This window comes from Neofelis nebulosa, chromosome 2 (assembly GCF_028018385.1).
Source record: "Neofelis nebulosa isolate mNeoNeb1 chromosome 2, mNeoNeb1.pri, whole genome shotgun sequence".
NCBI lineage: Eukaryota > Metazoa > Chordata > Mammalia > Carnivora > Felidae > Neofelis > Neofelis nebulosa.
In genome coordinates, this window is record NC_080783.1 from 220,217,395 (window position 1) to 220,233,517 (window position 16,123).

Below are 16,123 nucleotides of genomic sequence, written 5' to 3' on the forward strand. Positions count from 1 at the left end.
GTCGAAGGGCCGGCCGTGAACGAGCTGTGGGCGGGGTTGGCCGCCCACGCACCTATGATCGTGGGCAGAGTCCCTCAGGGGCCCGGACTAAAGGGAACTTCTGGAAAAGCCAGAGGCTGTTTGAGGTGGTGTGGCCTGCTGACTGTTAATGGATTTTTTTCTGTATTGCAGCCCATATGCTTTAGTGTCTTATCGTTTTCTTTCTGTGTCTGGTTGCTGAGTGATAAGCACGTTAATTACAGGAAGACGTGTCTGTTGCTGGTGGACTTACGTGCTGTCCTGTGAGCCGCCCAAGGCCCCCGTCCGCCAGCCGTCTGTGACTGCTGTGCTCTCAGTTGACGTTTCCTAAATAGTAGCACAGCACTCATTTCTTTGAGAATTTTAGAAATTAGAAAACCTTTTTCTTAAAGTTGGGAAATCCTGAGAAGAGAAATCTTAAGTTTTCGATCACATTTTGTGGAAATCTTTCATTTATCTTTGGGTGATCATGGTTTTATTTCTCATGCTTTAGGGTTTTTTGTTTTTGTTTTGAGAAGGAGCAAGTGTGAGTGGGGAGAGGAGCAGAGGGGCAGAGGGGCTGGGAGGGAATCTTAAACAGCCTCCACGCTCAGCGCAGAGCCGGACACGGGGCTCAATCCCCGTGACCCTGGGATCACGACCTCAGCCGAAATCGAGAGTCGGACCCTCAACCGACTGAGCCGCACAGGCTCCTTTAGGGTTTTATTTTTAATCAGTACACCTCGAATAGAGACATGGGCATATTTGGAGGATCATGCTAAATTATACTAAGTGGCCTCTAGCGTTTTCCAGTAAAAATTAACAAGTTCTGTTGGTTTTTATAGGAAATGGCCTTGTTTAAGGAAGTTAGGTCTCTCCAGATTATCCCACCTTACTTGGTACAGCCGTTAAAAGCCAACTCTTCGGCTCATCTGGCAATGAGTCAGATGGACCTCCTGGCCCGGCTCCTGAGAGACCTGGGCACCGGGAACACGGGTTTCACCGTTGATAACGTGATGAAGGTAAGTGCACCTGTGTGTGTGCTGCCATGGCCTCCGCACGGGAGGTGGGCCTGGGGTGCGGTGGGTGTCCGGTCACTGCTTGTTGAACGAACGAACGAATGCATGACCTCAGAAAGACAGTCACTGTTTCATGTCACAAACGAGTGCACCAAAAGTCTCCCTGCTGTTGGCTGTGCCCCGAGTCGGTAACTGGTCTGTACAGATCTTGGGCGCGGTGGACAGGTCACAGAGAGGCGGATGCCGAGTCCGCAAGAACGTCAGGTTTACAGAAGTGCAGGGAGTTTGTGTGCCTGGACAACCTAGTGCAACTAAGAAGCCGCTGGAGAGAAACGGCCACAGCAGAGGCCCCCTCGTCCCTGGTGCCACATGGTCCGCACGGAAGCTCCGTGCACGCCACCAGCGTGTTGGCCGGACGCAGACACACGGTGCCCAGTGCAGCCCCCGCAGCCGCCCCGTACTCGCTCCTGTCGGTGCGGGAGGGCAGGGTCTACGGCGTGATTTCAGTGCCGTCTCTCCCTCCTCTGTGGACTCCGCGTGTCTGGCTCCCGTAGGAGCTTCGACTTGCAGTCTGTTGGCCATCAGTGGTCGCTCCTGAGCTCCTGTCTCTTCTTCTACAAATGCCAGGGCAGCCGGTGGTAGCCCCCATACACAGTACCCAGCCGCCTCCACCACTTCTGGCGGCAGCAGCCCTGCGGCCACGGGGACCTCCATGTTTCTCGCCCCCACGTTCACTCCGTGCTCCCCAGCACAGAGTCTGGAGCCTGCCCCACACACTTAAATTCCTGTTACGGGCGCCCCGCTCCACGGTGCCAACGTCAGCATCGGTTCTGGAAGCCGGCGGGGACAGTGCCCGCAGCTCTCCCCTGCAGTCCTGGTTCTGGAGGAGAGACGGCGCTCTGGCCCACGCAGACCCTCGGGGCCGCCGCTTCCTCCTGGGTCGCCACCACCAGCTTTCACGCACGACCTGGGAGGTCACTGAATGAAGGAAGCGACTAGAGGGTGGTGAGGATGTCCTTATGGGCCAGGCTGCTCCCGGCACACTTCCTGTGACCACAGTGGCCCACACACATAGGACCCGGGAAGGGTGCCACGGCTGTGTGCACTGAAGAAGGAGGCTGGCCTGTCGAGCCCGTAGCCACATTCAGGTCCATCTGAATGCTGGAAGGAGTGACCCTGATGGAAGGAAAAGAAGAAAGAAATGAACAGAAGTGGGAAGGAGGGGTCAGTTACCTCAGGAGCAAAGTCCCGAGTGGCTCTGGTAAAGACTCAGTGGGCTGGCTGCGTGTGGAGCAGGGAACACATGGGCTTCACGGAAGCCAGACCCGATGGCAGAGGTTCAAGAGACAAGAAGGAATATGAAACGCCCCCTGGACGTCTGAGAAGGTGAAGTGACTGGAAATGCCACAGTCGGTGCCCTGCGCACTGGGGTCCCCGTGACACCTGGGGTGGCCAGTCAGCACGTGCCTCAAGTCTGCCCACGACTACGCAGGAGAAGACGGGGTCCCAGACTCTAAGGGTGTGCATGAACGCTGGAAGTGACCTAGCGATGGACCGCACTGTCCAGGCTGGACGCCCAGGGCAGGGACGGCTGGAGGGAGGTGACAGACAGGAGGAGACAGTAGTGGGTGCAGGAATGGACCGGAGCCCCAGCGGGGTTGGGGAGCTGTCAGGGAGGGAGTACAAGAGAGTGGGGAAGGGAGGAGACCTGGGGGTGAGCTGCTCCAGGGGGCGGTGGGGGGCAGGCAGCCTCTGGGGTAAAACCAAAGAGCCCGTGGCCAGGCTGACGCCGTGGGAAGTGAGCAGCCTGGTGCCCAGACCACCACGGGGAGGTGTCGGTCCACTGTCGCGGCAACACCAGCCTGCAATGGGGTGAACGTGTCACCACAGGTCCCCATGACAGCGCCTGCGGCCCAAACAGATGGGCGTCCTTGACAGAGGAGTGTCGAGCAGGGAAAGAAAGCTCCAGACAGATAAGCGCAGGATGCTGTTTAAAACATTAAACACACCATGGTACACGCACACTGATGCTAGTGGACTAGCGGACGGGAAGGAGCTTGCAGCCCTGCTTCGGGAGAGCCACGCCTCCAAGGAGCACGGGAGGACAGCGGGCCCAGGAGGCTTCCACGGGGGACTCATGCCATCACCGCGGTGCCTTGCTTCTGAAAGACAGAGGTCCCACACAGACACGGCAGAATTACAGTTTGGTGATGTGGATGGTGGACGTGTAAAGCTTATCACCTTTGCTCTCCTCCGTGATTGGAATATTTTGTAATGTTTAATGTGAAGTTTATGGAAGGTTGTAACCTAAACAAATGCTTGTTAGTGTGTTCAGTGGAAAAGAGCAAAACAAAGTTATGTATACGACCAGAGTTCAATCACGTGTGTGAGACACACACGGTGAGAAACTCTCTGTCATAATGGAATTGTGTGGGTGGCGGTCTGTTTTTCGAATTCTCGTCATGTGCCTTTATTTCTTTTATGCTGGAAAAAATACTGTTATTGTAAGAATCAGTAACCACAAGAACCCCTCCCAACTTTATTTTTAGTTTTCAGTGAGTGCCCTGGAGCACAGAGTGTATGAGGTTCGAGAGACAGCGGTTAGAATTATTTTGGACATGTATAAACAGCACCGGGCTTTTATTCTAGAGTACCTCCCTCCAGACGACAACACCACGCGCAAGAACGTTCTCTATAAAACAATTTTTGACGGATTTGCTAAAATAGACGGCAGACCAACAGATGCTGACACAAAGGTACGTTAGTTTGTGTGAAACTGTGATCTGATCCTGTACCGAAGGGGTTATTTGGTCCCCAACTAGAGTGACAGAGGAGCTCCACGTAGAGGAAACCAGCACTCGGAGCTCAGGTGCAGGCCCTTGCTCTTGCTGCCTGTGAGACCCGCAGTTTTGGAGCAACGACAGCTGAGAGAACATTGGCGATTTTATCTGCCAGTAAACGTTCTCAGGCTGATCTGGCGAATTTACTTTGAACCCTCGTTACATTGTCAGCGACCGTTCTAACATATAAGAGATGTAATTGATATGCCGTAATTCCCTCCCAATTTCGAAGACCATCCTAAAAAGCTGTTCTAACGAAAAAATAATTTTCATATCAGGCACAGAAAAAAGCGGCTACAGAAGAAGCGGAAAAACGAAAGAAAGAAGAAATTAAAGCTTTACAAGGGCAGTTGGCAGTGCTCTCCGAAATTCAGGCCGGAGTCCAGCCTGGCAAGGTCAGCACATCCTTCCCCGGTCGCCGAGTGTCGGCCCCCCAGACAGACGCGTGGCAGGCTCGCGTGACTTTCTGTGGCCTCAGGCAGGTGGCTGTGTGTGTTCTCTGCTGCGAGTGCTTCTAAAACTAGTCAGGGGGTGAATAAAGGGACCTCCCACTAGCTGCTCTGCGTTAGATTCTGGGTCCCCACTCTCCACCTCCCAGGCGGTGGCACGAGCGGCTGGTAGCCGCTGAAGTCTAAAAACAGCCGCCTGGGGGGAGGTTTCCTAGAGAGGAAACTTCTGGGCTAAACGGTCCTGGTACAAGGACATTTCCTCTCCAGAGCTCCCGGCCTCCTTCAGGGGCAAAGGAGGAAAATATGGCTGAATGTGAAGGTGTGATTCCCGTGCACTAAAAAGGGGGGGTTCAGGTAGACGTTCCACCTCAGGGAGCCCCGGGTCCTCCGCCTTGGGGGGACATCGTCCGCGGGGGGTCAGGAGGTGCTTGGGGGATATAAACACCGGCTGCATGCCACTGATTTCGTAATTCGGTTCCTTGAGTAGAAAGAACGTCTCTCTAAAAGAAAGAAAGGGAGAGAGGGGGTGGGCAGTAGCCACAGAGGAGCGTGAAGTGTCAGCTGTGCGGGAGAGAAGGTTCCAGGGCGTGGTGCCCAGCAGCGTCCCTGCCACGAACAGTGCTGCTCTGACTGACCTTCATCCCTTGGGTCCGCCAGTGGGCTGGGGACGGTGTGTGCCAGAGAGCAGAACAGACAAAACTCCCCATCCCCAGGGACCCTGTCCTCTCTCGACGGCATCCGACAGCAATCCAGATACTCAGGGAGCTTGTGAGAGAGAGTGGGGGACCGCAGAGGAGAGCAGAGGAGCGGCTTCGGAGGAGGGACTGCCGCCTGGCGCCTTGCTCCGGGGGGCCTCTCGTGGAGCTTGTCTTGGGAAACGCCTGGCGACAGGAGGCCAGAGCCCGAGCCTGAGCACCAGGGTCCCTCAGGGGCGGCCGGAGCCGGGTGGCTGGCCCACAGGGCACCGAAGATAACGAGCTGAGTGGACAGCTGAGTGACTCAGGAAGCTGTCTGAGGGTTTCAAGCAAGAGTAAATCTGCTCTCCAAGGCCTTCACAGGGCCACCAGCCTCCACGCAGGAGGACTCCTGAGTAGTGCCCCCAGCCTGGAGAGAGGACCGTGCGGGCAGAAGCTAGGAGGGTGGCCTGTGCGTGCGTGAAGTGCAGCCTAGGATTCGCCGGTGGGCTCATGGAGGTTGTGTGGGGGGAGAGGGAGAAACCCAGATCTCCCGGTTTGTGCCCCAGTTTGCACCTGGGGCACTGGAGCCTCGTCCACAGCAGGGTGGGCGGGGCAGCTGCTAGGCCTGGTCAGGAGAAGCCGGGGCCTGGGACCCCCAGGGAGAGAAGGCTGAACACTTGCTCATCCACACAGGGGGGCGGCGAGCTGGGGGGCCGGGGGGGGCACCCCTCGCATGAGCAGCTAGGAAAGGGGAGACGGCTGAGGAAATGGCATTTGAGGGGCACCCTGGGCATCCACAGGGCAGGGCAACGGTCACGTGCTGCCCAGAGCTCACAGCACCAAGGTGAGCTGCTGGAGAGCCAGCGGAGGGCAGGGGAGCGGCAGCAGGGACAGGAGCCTGAGGCAGGGACTTGAGAGGGGAAGGCACGTATTTGGGCGTTGGGAGCTCACAGAGTTGTGTTACTTGTTGGTAGAAAGTCTAAAAATAGGGCCGCCTTGCGGGCTCAGTCAGTTGAGCATCTGACTTTGGCTCAGGGCATGATCTCGCGGTTTGTGGGTTCAGGCCCCACGTCGGGCTCTGTGCTGACAGCTCTGAGCCTGGAGCCTGCTTCCGATTCTGTGTCTCCCTCTCTCTGCCCCTCCCCTGCTCATGCTCTGTCTCTCAAAAATAAGTAAATGTTAAAAACAAAAACAAAAAAGAGAGTCTGAAAACAGAAGAATTTGCTTTCAGGGTCAAAACACCCTGGACAGACTGTGCAGCCATTTGTCCCTGACCTTTCTGCTCTTGTCTTAGGAGACGATGGCAGGCCCCGTGCTGGAGGCAGACAGTCAGGGTAGGTGCTCGGTCCCCTCGGCCATTCAGCAAATACTGGAGGGCGGGACATTGTACGACCTTTGTTAACTCACGTGCTTTTAAGTGTATTTCACACCAAACTGGTTACTAAAACTTTGAAAATAATTCCTACAAAAGGTCATTTTAAAAAATAACCTTTTTTTTTTTTTTTTCCCATTTTTCTTTCTCATTTCAGACACGGAAGGAGGGAAGGCAGCCGCACGTCCTGCCCCGGAAGTCCCAGCCGCTCACTACTTAGATAAGTGCGTGGGGTCATCCTCAGCCTGGTGTATAGAGATGGAAGGGACCGGCCACATAAAACGCGACTCAGTAGATATTTTCGCCCCAGCGCACTGCGAGCCTGTGGGCTGATAGGCTCGCATCGCTCATTTGTACAAGTTGGAAAATTGCCCTCCACGCTGACGGGCTTAACTCTGGGTGTGTCCGGTTTCCCCACACTTTACCCCACACTGCTTGGCGGCCGATCGTCAGAGGGCTGTTAAAGGTACCAGATGTGACAACAGCGAAGCACGTCCCCTGTGCCACTGCCACAGCGCATGTGCAAGGAATTTCAGTAGAACGTCTTTGCCTTTTTTTCCGACGCGAGTTAGCGTTTCTGCCTGATTGTGCCGGTGGGTTAGAACTTGTGGGACCCGAAGCCGACTGTGTCAAACAAGTGGGCCGCCCAGGGAAGGCGAGGGCGCGCGTGCGTCCAGGCCCCTCCGCGCCTCATCTCTCGCTGCTGTCTCGTTTCAGTTTATGTATCTTCTGTGGGGAGAGGAGTGAGTCCTTCACGGAGGAGGGCCTGGACCTCCACTACTGGAAGCGCTGCCTCATGCTGACAAGATGTGCCTGCTGCAGGCAGGTCAGGCGCCCGGCCGCCCGCGGGACCCGCCCCGCGTGTAGCGCTCCCCGGGGAGAAGTCGCGGGGAAGGTGGCTGGATGGCTGTCACCCGTTTTCTTACGCTTTCCGCTATTTTAAGCGAGCCGTGTCCCACGTACGTAAACGTGCAGGCGCACCTCAGCGGCGGGGTTCCGTTCCGGACCACCCCGGGAACACACGGGGCGCAAGAAAGCGAGTCACGTGACCTTCGTGGCTTCCCGGGGCGCGGGGAAGCTACGTGTGCTGTGGCCTGTGGTCTGTCCAGTGTATGAGCCGCACCTAAAAAAGGACGTGCGTGCGTCACACACGTACTAAAAAACGCTGGCCGGCATTTGGGCTTCCGGCAAAGTCCTATTCGCCGATCACAGGTCACCGTCACACGTACGACAGTGAAAACGTTTGACGTGTTGCAAGAATGACTGAAATGTGATACGGACGCTAAGTGCGCAAATGCCGCTGGGACAGTGGTGGCGAATGACCCCGTCAGTGCAGGGTCGCCGCAGCCCCTCCGTCTGCAGAGAACGCGGCATCTGCGAAGCACGTGACAGGAGGTGCCCGTCCGCAAAGCCATGAGTGTGAGAGCCCGCGGGGCCCCCACAAAATAACACACCCGTGTCCCCGGCACCCAGGCCCCTCAAAGTGCACCACCTCCCCCCGCCCTGAGTCACCCCACCGTCCTGATTTCTGACACCCCAAGTTAGTGTTGCTTGCGTTTCGGGTTTACGTGATAGAACCCTACAAAATGTACCTACTTTATGTCAGGTTGGTCTTCCAGCTTTATAGTGTTCCGTTGTTTGAGCAGTGCACGATTCATCCCTCCATCCTACTGTTTTTGGAACTCAGGTTGCGTCCGGTTAGAGCCTATCACGAGTAACGCTGCCACAGACATTCTTGTATCCGCTCCCAGGGCGCCTGCGAACGCGCCTCTTTGGGTGCACCCCCGGGGGCGGAGTGGCTGGGCGAGCCTGCGCTGGGCTGCGGGGCTGACTCAGGCCGTGCTCCGGAGGGGTCTTAAGGGCGTGGGGGGGCCGTGCCACATCCTCGCCAGCTCCGTGGTTCCTGCCCACAGTGAGGTGCGGCCCCTGTCCATCCGTCTCTCGGCCACCCGAGTGCCCTCTTGTGTAAAATAGCTTCCAGTCTCTTGCTCACGTTTTGAATCGCGTTGCCGGTCCCGCTTTACTGATCCGTAGTCACGCTTCAGGTGCACGGACCGGAGTCCTTGGCCAGCCCCAGGTGCCATAGTTGCCCTCTCCTGCTTGGGGTCTGGCCTGTTTGTCACCCCGGCGTGTCTTTTAAGTTTAAACGCTGTCCACCTTGTTCGTGTTGCCCGTGGTTTACGCGTTGTGTATCTTGTTTAAGAAAACTCCCACCCCCGGATTTGCAGGTCTTCTCTGATGCAGTAAGGCCTTCCTTTTAATAAAGGAGGAGAATGAACTTCTGGCCTCTACCTTGGTGCTCTTGCAGGCTACACAGCAGCTCTCAAGTAGACAGAGGCCCCCCCCACCCCCCACAGCCTGGCAGTGCAGACTTCTAGCCTCCCCCCAACTCCCAGCCTGTGTTGGTGGCTGGATTCCCAGCAGGTGTATGAGTCCATGCATAGTGGTCACTCCTGCTGAACGTGCCTGGGTGGTGAGAGACTCTCCTAACGGTCTTTTTGTGACCCCGTCTCTGCACATTCTTACAAGCAACAGGGAGGCGGGATTTGAACCCAGAGGCCACACGGCTAAGCTGTTCCGCGGCTTCCTGCGTGTGCTGCGGGGGTTAGCCATGGCTCCTCCGTTCCCCCCCTCGGCAGCGTCCTCTGTGCGCTACCACCATAACACGAGGAGGGACACACGGGGGGCACGGGGTCTTCAGCAGAGTATAGCGAGCGCCCGAGGAAGCCCCCTGGGGCCGGCGGGGTCAGGCCCAAGTGAGAGAAGAGCTGTGCGTGTTCCGGCCCTGGGGAACAAGTGCAAGGTGGGGCCGCGCGCGCCCCGTGCGCTCAGCACCCTGCTTCCTTCTGCATTTCTGGATGCAGGTGGTCGAGATCTCCAGCCTGACGGAGCACCTGCTGACAGAATGCGACAAGAAAGACGGGTTTGGAAAGTGTTACCGCTGCAACGAGGCTGTTCTGAAGGAAGAGCTGCCCAGACACATAAAAGCAAAGGACTGTAATCGTGAGTGCCTGCTCGCCCCCCGCCCAGACCCCTCGGTGCCCGCTGTGCCCCCGGGCCCTGCCTGGGGAGGCCCCGCGTGGAGGGCTGGCCCACCCCGTGTCTATAGCTCCTGGCTCAGGTCTCGGGAGAAGCTGAGCCTTGTCCTGCTGATGCCGTTTCAGCCGCCAAACCGGAGAAGCTGGCAAACCGCTGTCCTCTGTGCCACGAGAACTTCTCACCGGGGGAGGAGGTGAGGACCTAACTCGAGCGTGACCCTACCCGGGGCTGACCCGGCGAGGACCCCGACGAGGCTGTCGGGGCTGGGCCGCGGGTGGGGGACCGTGAGTGTTCGGGGAGCACCCCGGTCCTGCTTCAGGGCCGCCTGACACTCTGTCACCTGCCGTCTCCCGTGAGTTCTCCCTCCCGTAGCTCCTGGACCCTCTGCGGGGGCCTCAGCTCTGGGTGGGCGAGCGCGAGGGGCTTTCGCCTCTGTCTAGGCGCGGCACCCCTCTGTGCGCCGGGGCCCTGAGTGGCGTCTGGGCCAGACGTGCGGGTCTCTTCTCATTACTGCCATCCAGCCCGGTGCAGTGGGGGGGTTCTACCTCGCAGACGACTGCAAGCTCTCCTCCCTTCCCCGGCGCCGGCGACTCTGGCTTCCGGTTCCCGCCCCCCTCCTCCCTGGGCCCCCTGCTCTGACCAGAGCAGGTCTGAGGCTCGTGTCGGTGGTTCAGCTGACACGACAGTGGCGATGTCCTCCACGTGCCAGGCAGGGCGGTTCTGGGGACCTGCCTCTGGCTCCATCGCTTCCGCTCCAGCCCCCTTAGCCGCTACACCTGCAGTTCCCCACGGGTCCCGCCGCGGGCTCTCCCTGCCCCAGCCGTCTGGGATGTGCCCACGAGACGGCTCAGACCCAGCCGTGCTCTGTAGCTCGCCCTCGACCTCCGAGAGCACGTAGCAGACGGCCCTGTGCCCATGCTGTCGTCCCGGGCCCGTCGTCCCTCTCTCAGAAAACGTCAGATACACAACACAGTGTGCGGCAGAGCAGAGGGGCCCGCAGGCACCCCTCACGCCCCGTCGCCGGCTCGCGTGGCCGTGGGCTCACAGCCACCCCTGCCTCCTCTGCACCCAGCTGCGGCTCCCCGCCCAGGCCACGCTGAGGTGCAGCCAGACGGCACGTCGCTTCCTCTGGAAATGCTCTGCCGTGGGGCTCCGGAAACAGTGCTCGTGGAGGCGCTCTCGAGAGCGTCCCCCAGCCTCCCCTCGGGGTCAGTGTCCCGGCCCCCGCGGAGGCCGCACGCGGAGACTGCTGGATGTGTTTCTAAGTAGCCTCCTCCGTGTGCTCTGTTTTAGAGTTTGGTGAGAAGCGGTCTGCCTGGCAGGGTTTCCCGTGGGCTGGGTTTCCCATGGGCTGAGTTTGCGGATGGCCTCCCTCCCGGCACCGTTAAGAGGTCGTTCCCGCCCAGTTCCTGTGAATCGCAGTTGGCTCTGTAGGCCGGGTCCGTTTAAACCTCAGACTTGCCCGCAGCCGCTTCTTAGCCAGTGGCCCGCCCTTCCGTGACCGGGCACATCCCACGACCGTCAGGGACCGTCAGGTCCACACAGCCCAGCCTGCCACCCTTCAGTCGTCAGCTGGGCCGCCGCTTCCGAGAGAAGCGTTCCTCCCTCTGCCCTGCAGTCGCCCCCGGGCGAGAACGTGTGTGCCTCCTGCATGGTCCACGGGCTGCACAGGAGCAAGCCGCTCACCAGCGTGTCCCTTAGTGTCGTAAACACGCAGACTCAACCGGTGTCCTGCAGCCTCTCTGAGGCCTGAGTCGCCTGGTCTGTGGCCAGCGCGGCCTCTCAGACGGGCTCCTGGCCTTGTTGTTCGGACCCCGGTGTTCTCGGCACCCCCTGGCTGTTGTCACACTCTGCCCGCTCCATGCTGACCCTGCCCAGGCCGGCCCCGGACCTGGGCTCCCTCCGGTGGAAATGGATATTTTAGAACAGCATCGGTGTCTCCTGTTTTCACAGCCACCGAGTTGGTCACTGTCGCTGGCCTTCCCGGTGGACGGAGCCGGGTGAAAATGCTGACATGACCACCTCGTGAGTTCAGCCGAACATTTCCGACGCATCCTGTGTCTCCCGGTGTCCCCTTTCCCCAGCCCAAGGGTTGGGTTCTCAGAGCCCCGGAGATGCCAGACCCGCCTGCCGCCCGTCGTGCACGCGCACTGCGTGACCCCACACGCAGCACGTGCCTGGCGGCAGTGCCCAAACTCGGGGCCACGAGTCCCTGTTCACGTCCGTTCCGTGTCCCCTGGCGGTGGGGGGTCCACGAGCTGTTTCACGGCCACAGTGCGTTTACGGTCACTTGCTTTATTGTGTATTTGGTTTTCGGGGGAGGGGGCGGGTAAAATTAAGTCCTGTAATTATATAAAGCACTCGACTAGTTCTGAAGTCTGTAAAATGGGACATATGCACAGAAGAACAGAGAGCAGCTGCAGTGCCTGCCCCTGCCCACCACCCCTCCTTCCTAACAGGGCCGTTTTTAGTGGTTTTCCCTTTTAGTCCTCACGTGCACACGCCTTCTCTCCGTTCGCGTGTGACACTCAGGCTTTGTGTCCGGGGTCTGATTTCTACCGTGACACTAGCTGTCACGGGACACCCGGTCCCTGTGTGTGGCTGCTGTCCTCTCCTGCTCCGTGCGATGCAGACCTCAGCCCCTCTCCTCCTGGCAGTTGTGTCCCCCGGCGTCCGACAGCTCGCCGCTCCAAGGCCGTCAGCAGGCCTCTCGGACTTCTCTGCTTGCTCTCGGTTCGGTGGTCCATGCCTGCAGCCAGTCACCACACGCTTGGCGGCTCAAACATCCTTCTGTGATGTCAGTTTCTGTGGGGCAGGAGTCGTGGGCACACCTGAACGGGTCCTCTGCTCCAGGAGTCACCAGGCCGCAGTGACACGTAGACTGGGCCGCGTTCTCATCCATGGGCCCGGCTTGGGGGGGGGGGGGGGGGGGGAGGGGGTCTCCCGAGCTCCCCCAGTGCTGGCAGAATTCTTCTGTCACTACAGGACCGGGGTCCCTGTTTTCTGCCGGCTGGCAGCCAGGGGCCACTCCCCGCTCCTGGAGGTCACCCTGCCCCGTGTACTCCCCAAGTCCACACACGTGCACGTGCTTATGTGACAACAGTCCGAGCGCGCCGTGCTCGGAGGTGACGAGGACCGAGGGGCTCCGCGTGCCGCGCCAGGATGTGAGATGCGGCCGTGTCGGGAGCTGCGGCCGCCTCTGGTCTCAGCTCTGACAGGAGCTCGGCTCGTCTGCTCCCTCTCGGTCGCCTGGTTGACGCGGCGTGTGCCTCCTCTTTTGTTCCAGGCGTGGAAGGCTCACCTCATGGGCCCCGCCGGCTGCACGATGAACCTGCGCAAGACGCACGTGCTGCGCAAGGCTCTGCCGCCAGGTGAGGTCTGGGGCCTTGCTGCACGTGGGTGCCGCGTGGCGGGGCCCCCGCACCTCTGGGGTCACACAGACGTGCTTCCCTCCCTTAGCGAGTAGGCTGACGTGTGCCCAGACCTCTTGTCGTCAGCACCACACTCTTGCCTCAGGGCTCCCGCCGCGTCCTTCGGGCGCACACCCCTGCTCCCGGCTCTCTGCATCGCCGAAGCAGAGCGCTCGGAAACAGACGGCTGGCAGACTCACAGATCTCTCCGCTCCCGGCCTCGTAAACTGTAATTGCGGCTACTTTGTGTTAGGTTGAGAACGCCGACAGGAAAGCAGGACGTTTTCCGTGAGAAAATTCTTCCTGACGAAAGAAGAACCGTTGGACGGACGTTCTTACTTCAGGGGCGTCAATAAGCGAGAGAGTAGTAAAAACGAGTGTGACGGGATGTGGGCTCTGGGCTCCACCTGCCAGATACCCGGCGAGGGCTGAGTGTGGCTGATACCCCCCCCCCCCCCCCGCACCCGGCCACCTCTCTCATGACGGAGGGAATATGGGCACCTGGAGGGGGCGCCTGCCCGGGGCGACTCGTGGCTGCTCGTTTTCTTCGTTTCTGGAGCTGAGTCTCCACAGCCGACACCCGGGCAAATGAGCAAGTTCTCTTTCTTCCCTCCCACGGGCCAGGCGTCTCCTCTGAGCCCGTTGGGGACGCACGAGCCCTGCTCCTCAGCCCGGCAGCCAGCTCCCACACGGGCCCCGCTCAGCAGGGCTGCCTGTGGACCGGGTGGCCGCTGTGCTGCCCCCTGCAGACCCCGCTGGCGCTCTGCTTCTCCCCAGGGCCTGACGACACCTGGCCGCCATGCCCTCACTGTGGCTTGGCGCTCTGTTGGTGTGTTGGCCTCCCTGCTGACACGGGGCCTGTGTGTCGTGTGTTGTGTGTCCAGCAGGTAAAGGCCCAGCCACGACCAAATCAGGGACCTCCGCATCCAAGGTCGGAAGCAAGATCCCTACCCCAAAGGGACTGAACAAAAGCTCCGGCAGAACGTACACAAAGCGGTGACGTGACCCACATTCTGTCCCCTTCGTCCCCACGAGGGACCGAGCGAGTTTCTTGATTGCGAACCATCTCTCCTAAGATCCGCCTTTGGACGTGGCGACCCTGTGCTCCGCCCCCGCCGTCCCTCCGCTCGTGGCCCTGCTGTCCTCACCTGCCGCTCCCTGTGAGGGGCTGACGCAAGACCAAGCTCACCGCGGTTTGAAGCCACCAGGCTTCTGGCCTCCGAGGCCGCCGTCGCCAGAAGAGCAGCCATTCCGTTTGAAGGGGACCGACCTCCCTGTCCGGGTCGGGTGAGCAGGTTACGGGTGTCCTCGAGCAGAGCGCCCTCTCCTCAGGCGCTTGGAGTGGTTTCCATAAAGGCTTCGCTGTAAACCTCGTGCACGTCGGTCTCTCTCACGTGGCCGAATTTCCGCAGGGCTTTGGCTCACTGGGCCGCGCGAACCAGCCGGGAGAGAGACGGCGGGCGCGGATCTTGGCGGGCGCCGGCCCCCGCCCAGCGCACCTCCCCACTGTGTGCAGACCCCGCACCTCCCGCTGTCACGAGAGGGAAAGACGAACCTGCGGTCGCCACGCATGGGTCCCCCTGCAGCACCTGCCCCGCTAGGGCCCCTCCCCCCCCCCGACCCCCACCCCTGCCACCATGCGGAGTGCTGGGTCCCGCCCGACCCCAAGCTGCAGCCCCTGGGAGCCGAGCCTGCCGCCCTGTGGCTCCATCAGGGCTCTCCTCCCGGTGCTTCCAGCTCCTTCCTTCTAGAACCACACCTGTGGTTCTAGAACAGAGTTAGGACCCGCCTCTCCACCGATTGTCCTGCGCCCTGAACACGTGTCGGTCAGAACAGCCCTCTCTCAAAGCCTTGAGCAGGCGAGGGGAGCAGCCGCACTTGGTTAACGCGCGAACGAGCCTTCAGCGCGGACCAGCAGGCTCGGGTGTCTGCTTTGGGCCTGTCCTGCCTCTCACAGATCTACGAGTCGGAGCCCTAAGTTCATTTGTCTCAAACACGCCCCATGACACTTCAAACCCCAACATGGCTTAAAATGAAGAGGCCAGCCCTCGTGTCCCACAGAAGCGGTTCCCGGGCTTCGTGTCCAGGTGGCCGCGGGGCAAAGCCAGGGTGTGTCTGAAACCTGCTGGGAAGCGTCCCATCTCCCTTGTGCCGGCCTGCGCTCCCGCTGCCTGCTGGGCCCCCAGAGACCCAGGGAGGCCGGCCCTTCCCACCCCGCCCGCGGCCCAGCATGCTTCCGTTCTCCCGCGTGGTAGGCAAGTAGACAGCAGGCCTTCGGGGTGCCGCTGAGAAATGGGTGGGATTTGTACCGCGTCATCAGCATATACACCTGTTTACTTCCCCGCCACGTGAAAGAAAACACGTTTCAGAAAACCCCTCATAGCCGTTGGAGCAGCGCGTCCCTTGAGTGTGTTAGTGACCGGGAGTTTGCACTAACCACTCTCCGTTCTGGGTGAACTAACACTTTCTCATATGGTTGACTCAAAATACAGCAAGAATAGGACTAAGAGAACTACCTTTGCAAAAAATAACTCAATTAAGAAGTAAGTAGTGGGGAGAAAGAACGTAAACCTTCGTCAGACAGAGCAGAACACAGACGCCGAGGGAACTGTGACGCGACCCCTCCTGGCTTCACAGACCGCGGCCACGACCTGGTCCCTCCTCCTACAGGCGAGCCGCTCCGTAACACGAGCAGTGATGAGAAACGCTAATCGAGGAGCCATTCTCTTCCCTCTAATCAACACTTGCAAAAAACATGTATGTAGTATTTTCCATATATCGTAACTTTAAAAAGATTTGTAAAAATATTTCACTTTAGTGATTGACACAGTTGGATGCGTTCAAGACCGGTTAGCCTTGCTGGTTACAGAAGGAGCGGGCGTTTCTGTCAAAGTGAGCCCTGCCTAGCGGCTACAAAGAGCTCTACAGAGTTAGAGGCTATTAAGGAACTGAAAATAAAGGACAGGCAATTCTGAAGGAAGTGTAGGATCCCTTGGCCATTTATAAATAAAAATGTAAATTTGGAACAAGAATTAATAATTTTCACTATGAATATGTTGTGGATATTTATTTCTCTTATTTTCATATTTCAAAATATTTTAATTTAAAACAAATGTGTCTATAAATTTGGCATCAGAATACACATGTAAATACCTTTAATGAAAATTTTTAACTTTTTAATGTTTTAATATAGTTTTCTATTTGTCTTTATTTCAGGCACCAGAATTATAGTATCTAACCAATATATTTTTGTTGTTATTTCAGGGCCTAGGGGTCAGGTCACTCTGAGGATGTTAACACAATAAAAAGGTCACAAAACA

At 58.7% G+C, this 16,123-nt stretch overlaps 1 protein-coding gene across 5 annotated transcripts in view; it reads left to right on the forward strand.

The window, feature by feature from the left end:
- The window catches only part of CEP104 (centrosomal protein 104), a 35,703-nt gene extending 19,580 nt beyond the window's left edge, over positions 1-16,123 (forward strand). For 3 of the 5 annotated variants that reach the window (XM_058719339.1, XM_058719338.1, XM_058719336.1), the window contains 10 exons: positions 843-1,019; positions 3,566-3,772; positions 4,135-4,251; positions 6,277-6,316; positions 6,512-6,578; positions 7,072-7,180; positions 9,219-9,357; positions 9,519-9,586; positions 12,680-12,764; positions 13,688-16,123. In XM_058719339.1, the coding sequence (XP_058575322.1) occupies positions 843-1,019; positions 3,566-3,772; positions 4,135-4,251; positions 6,277-6,316; positions 6,512-6,578; positions 7,072-7,180; positions 9,219-9,357; positions 9,519-9,586; positions 12,680-12,764; positions 13,688-13,803 (1,125 nt within the window). In that variant the 3' untranslated portion in view covers positions 13,804-16,123. The remainder of the gene's footprint in view (positions 1-842; positions 1,020-3,565; positions 3,773-4,134; positions 4,252-6,276; positions 6,317-6,511; positions 6,579-7,071; positions 7,181-9,218; positions 9,358-9,518; positions 9,587-12,679; positions 12,765-13,687) is intronic. The other 2 variants (XM_058719337.1, XM_058719340.1) reach the window with 2 other exon arrangements.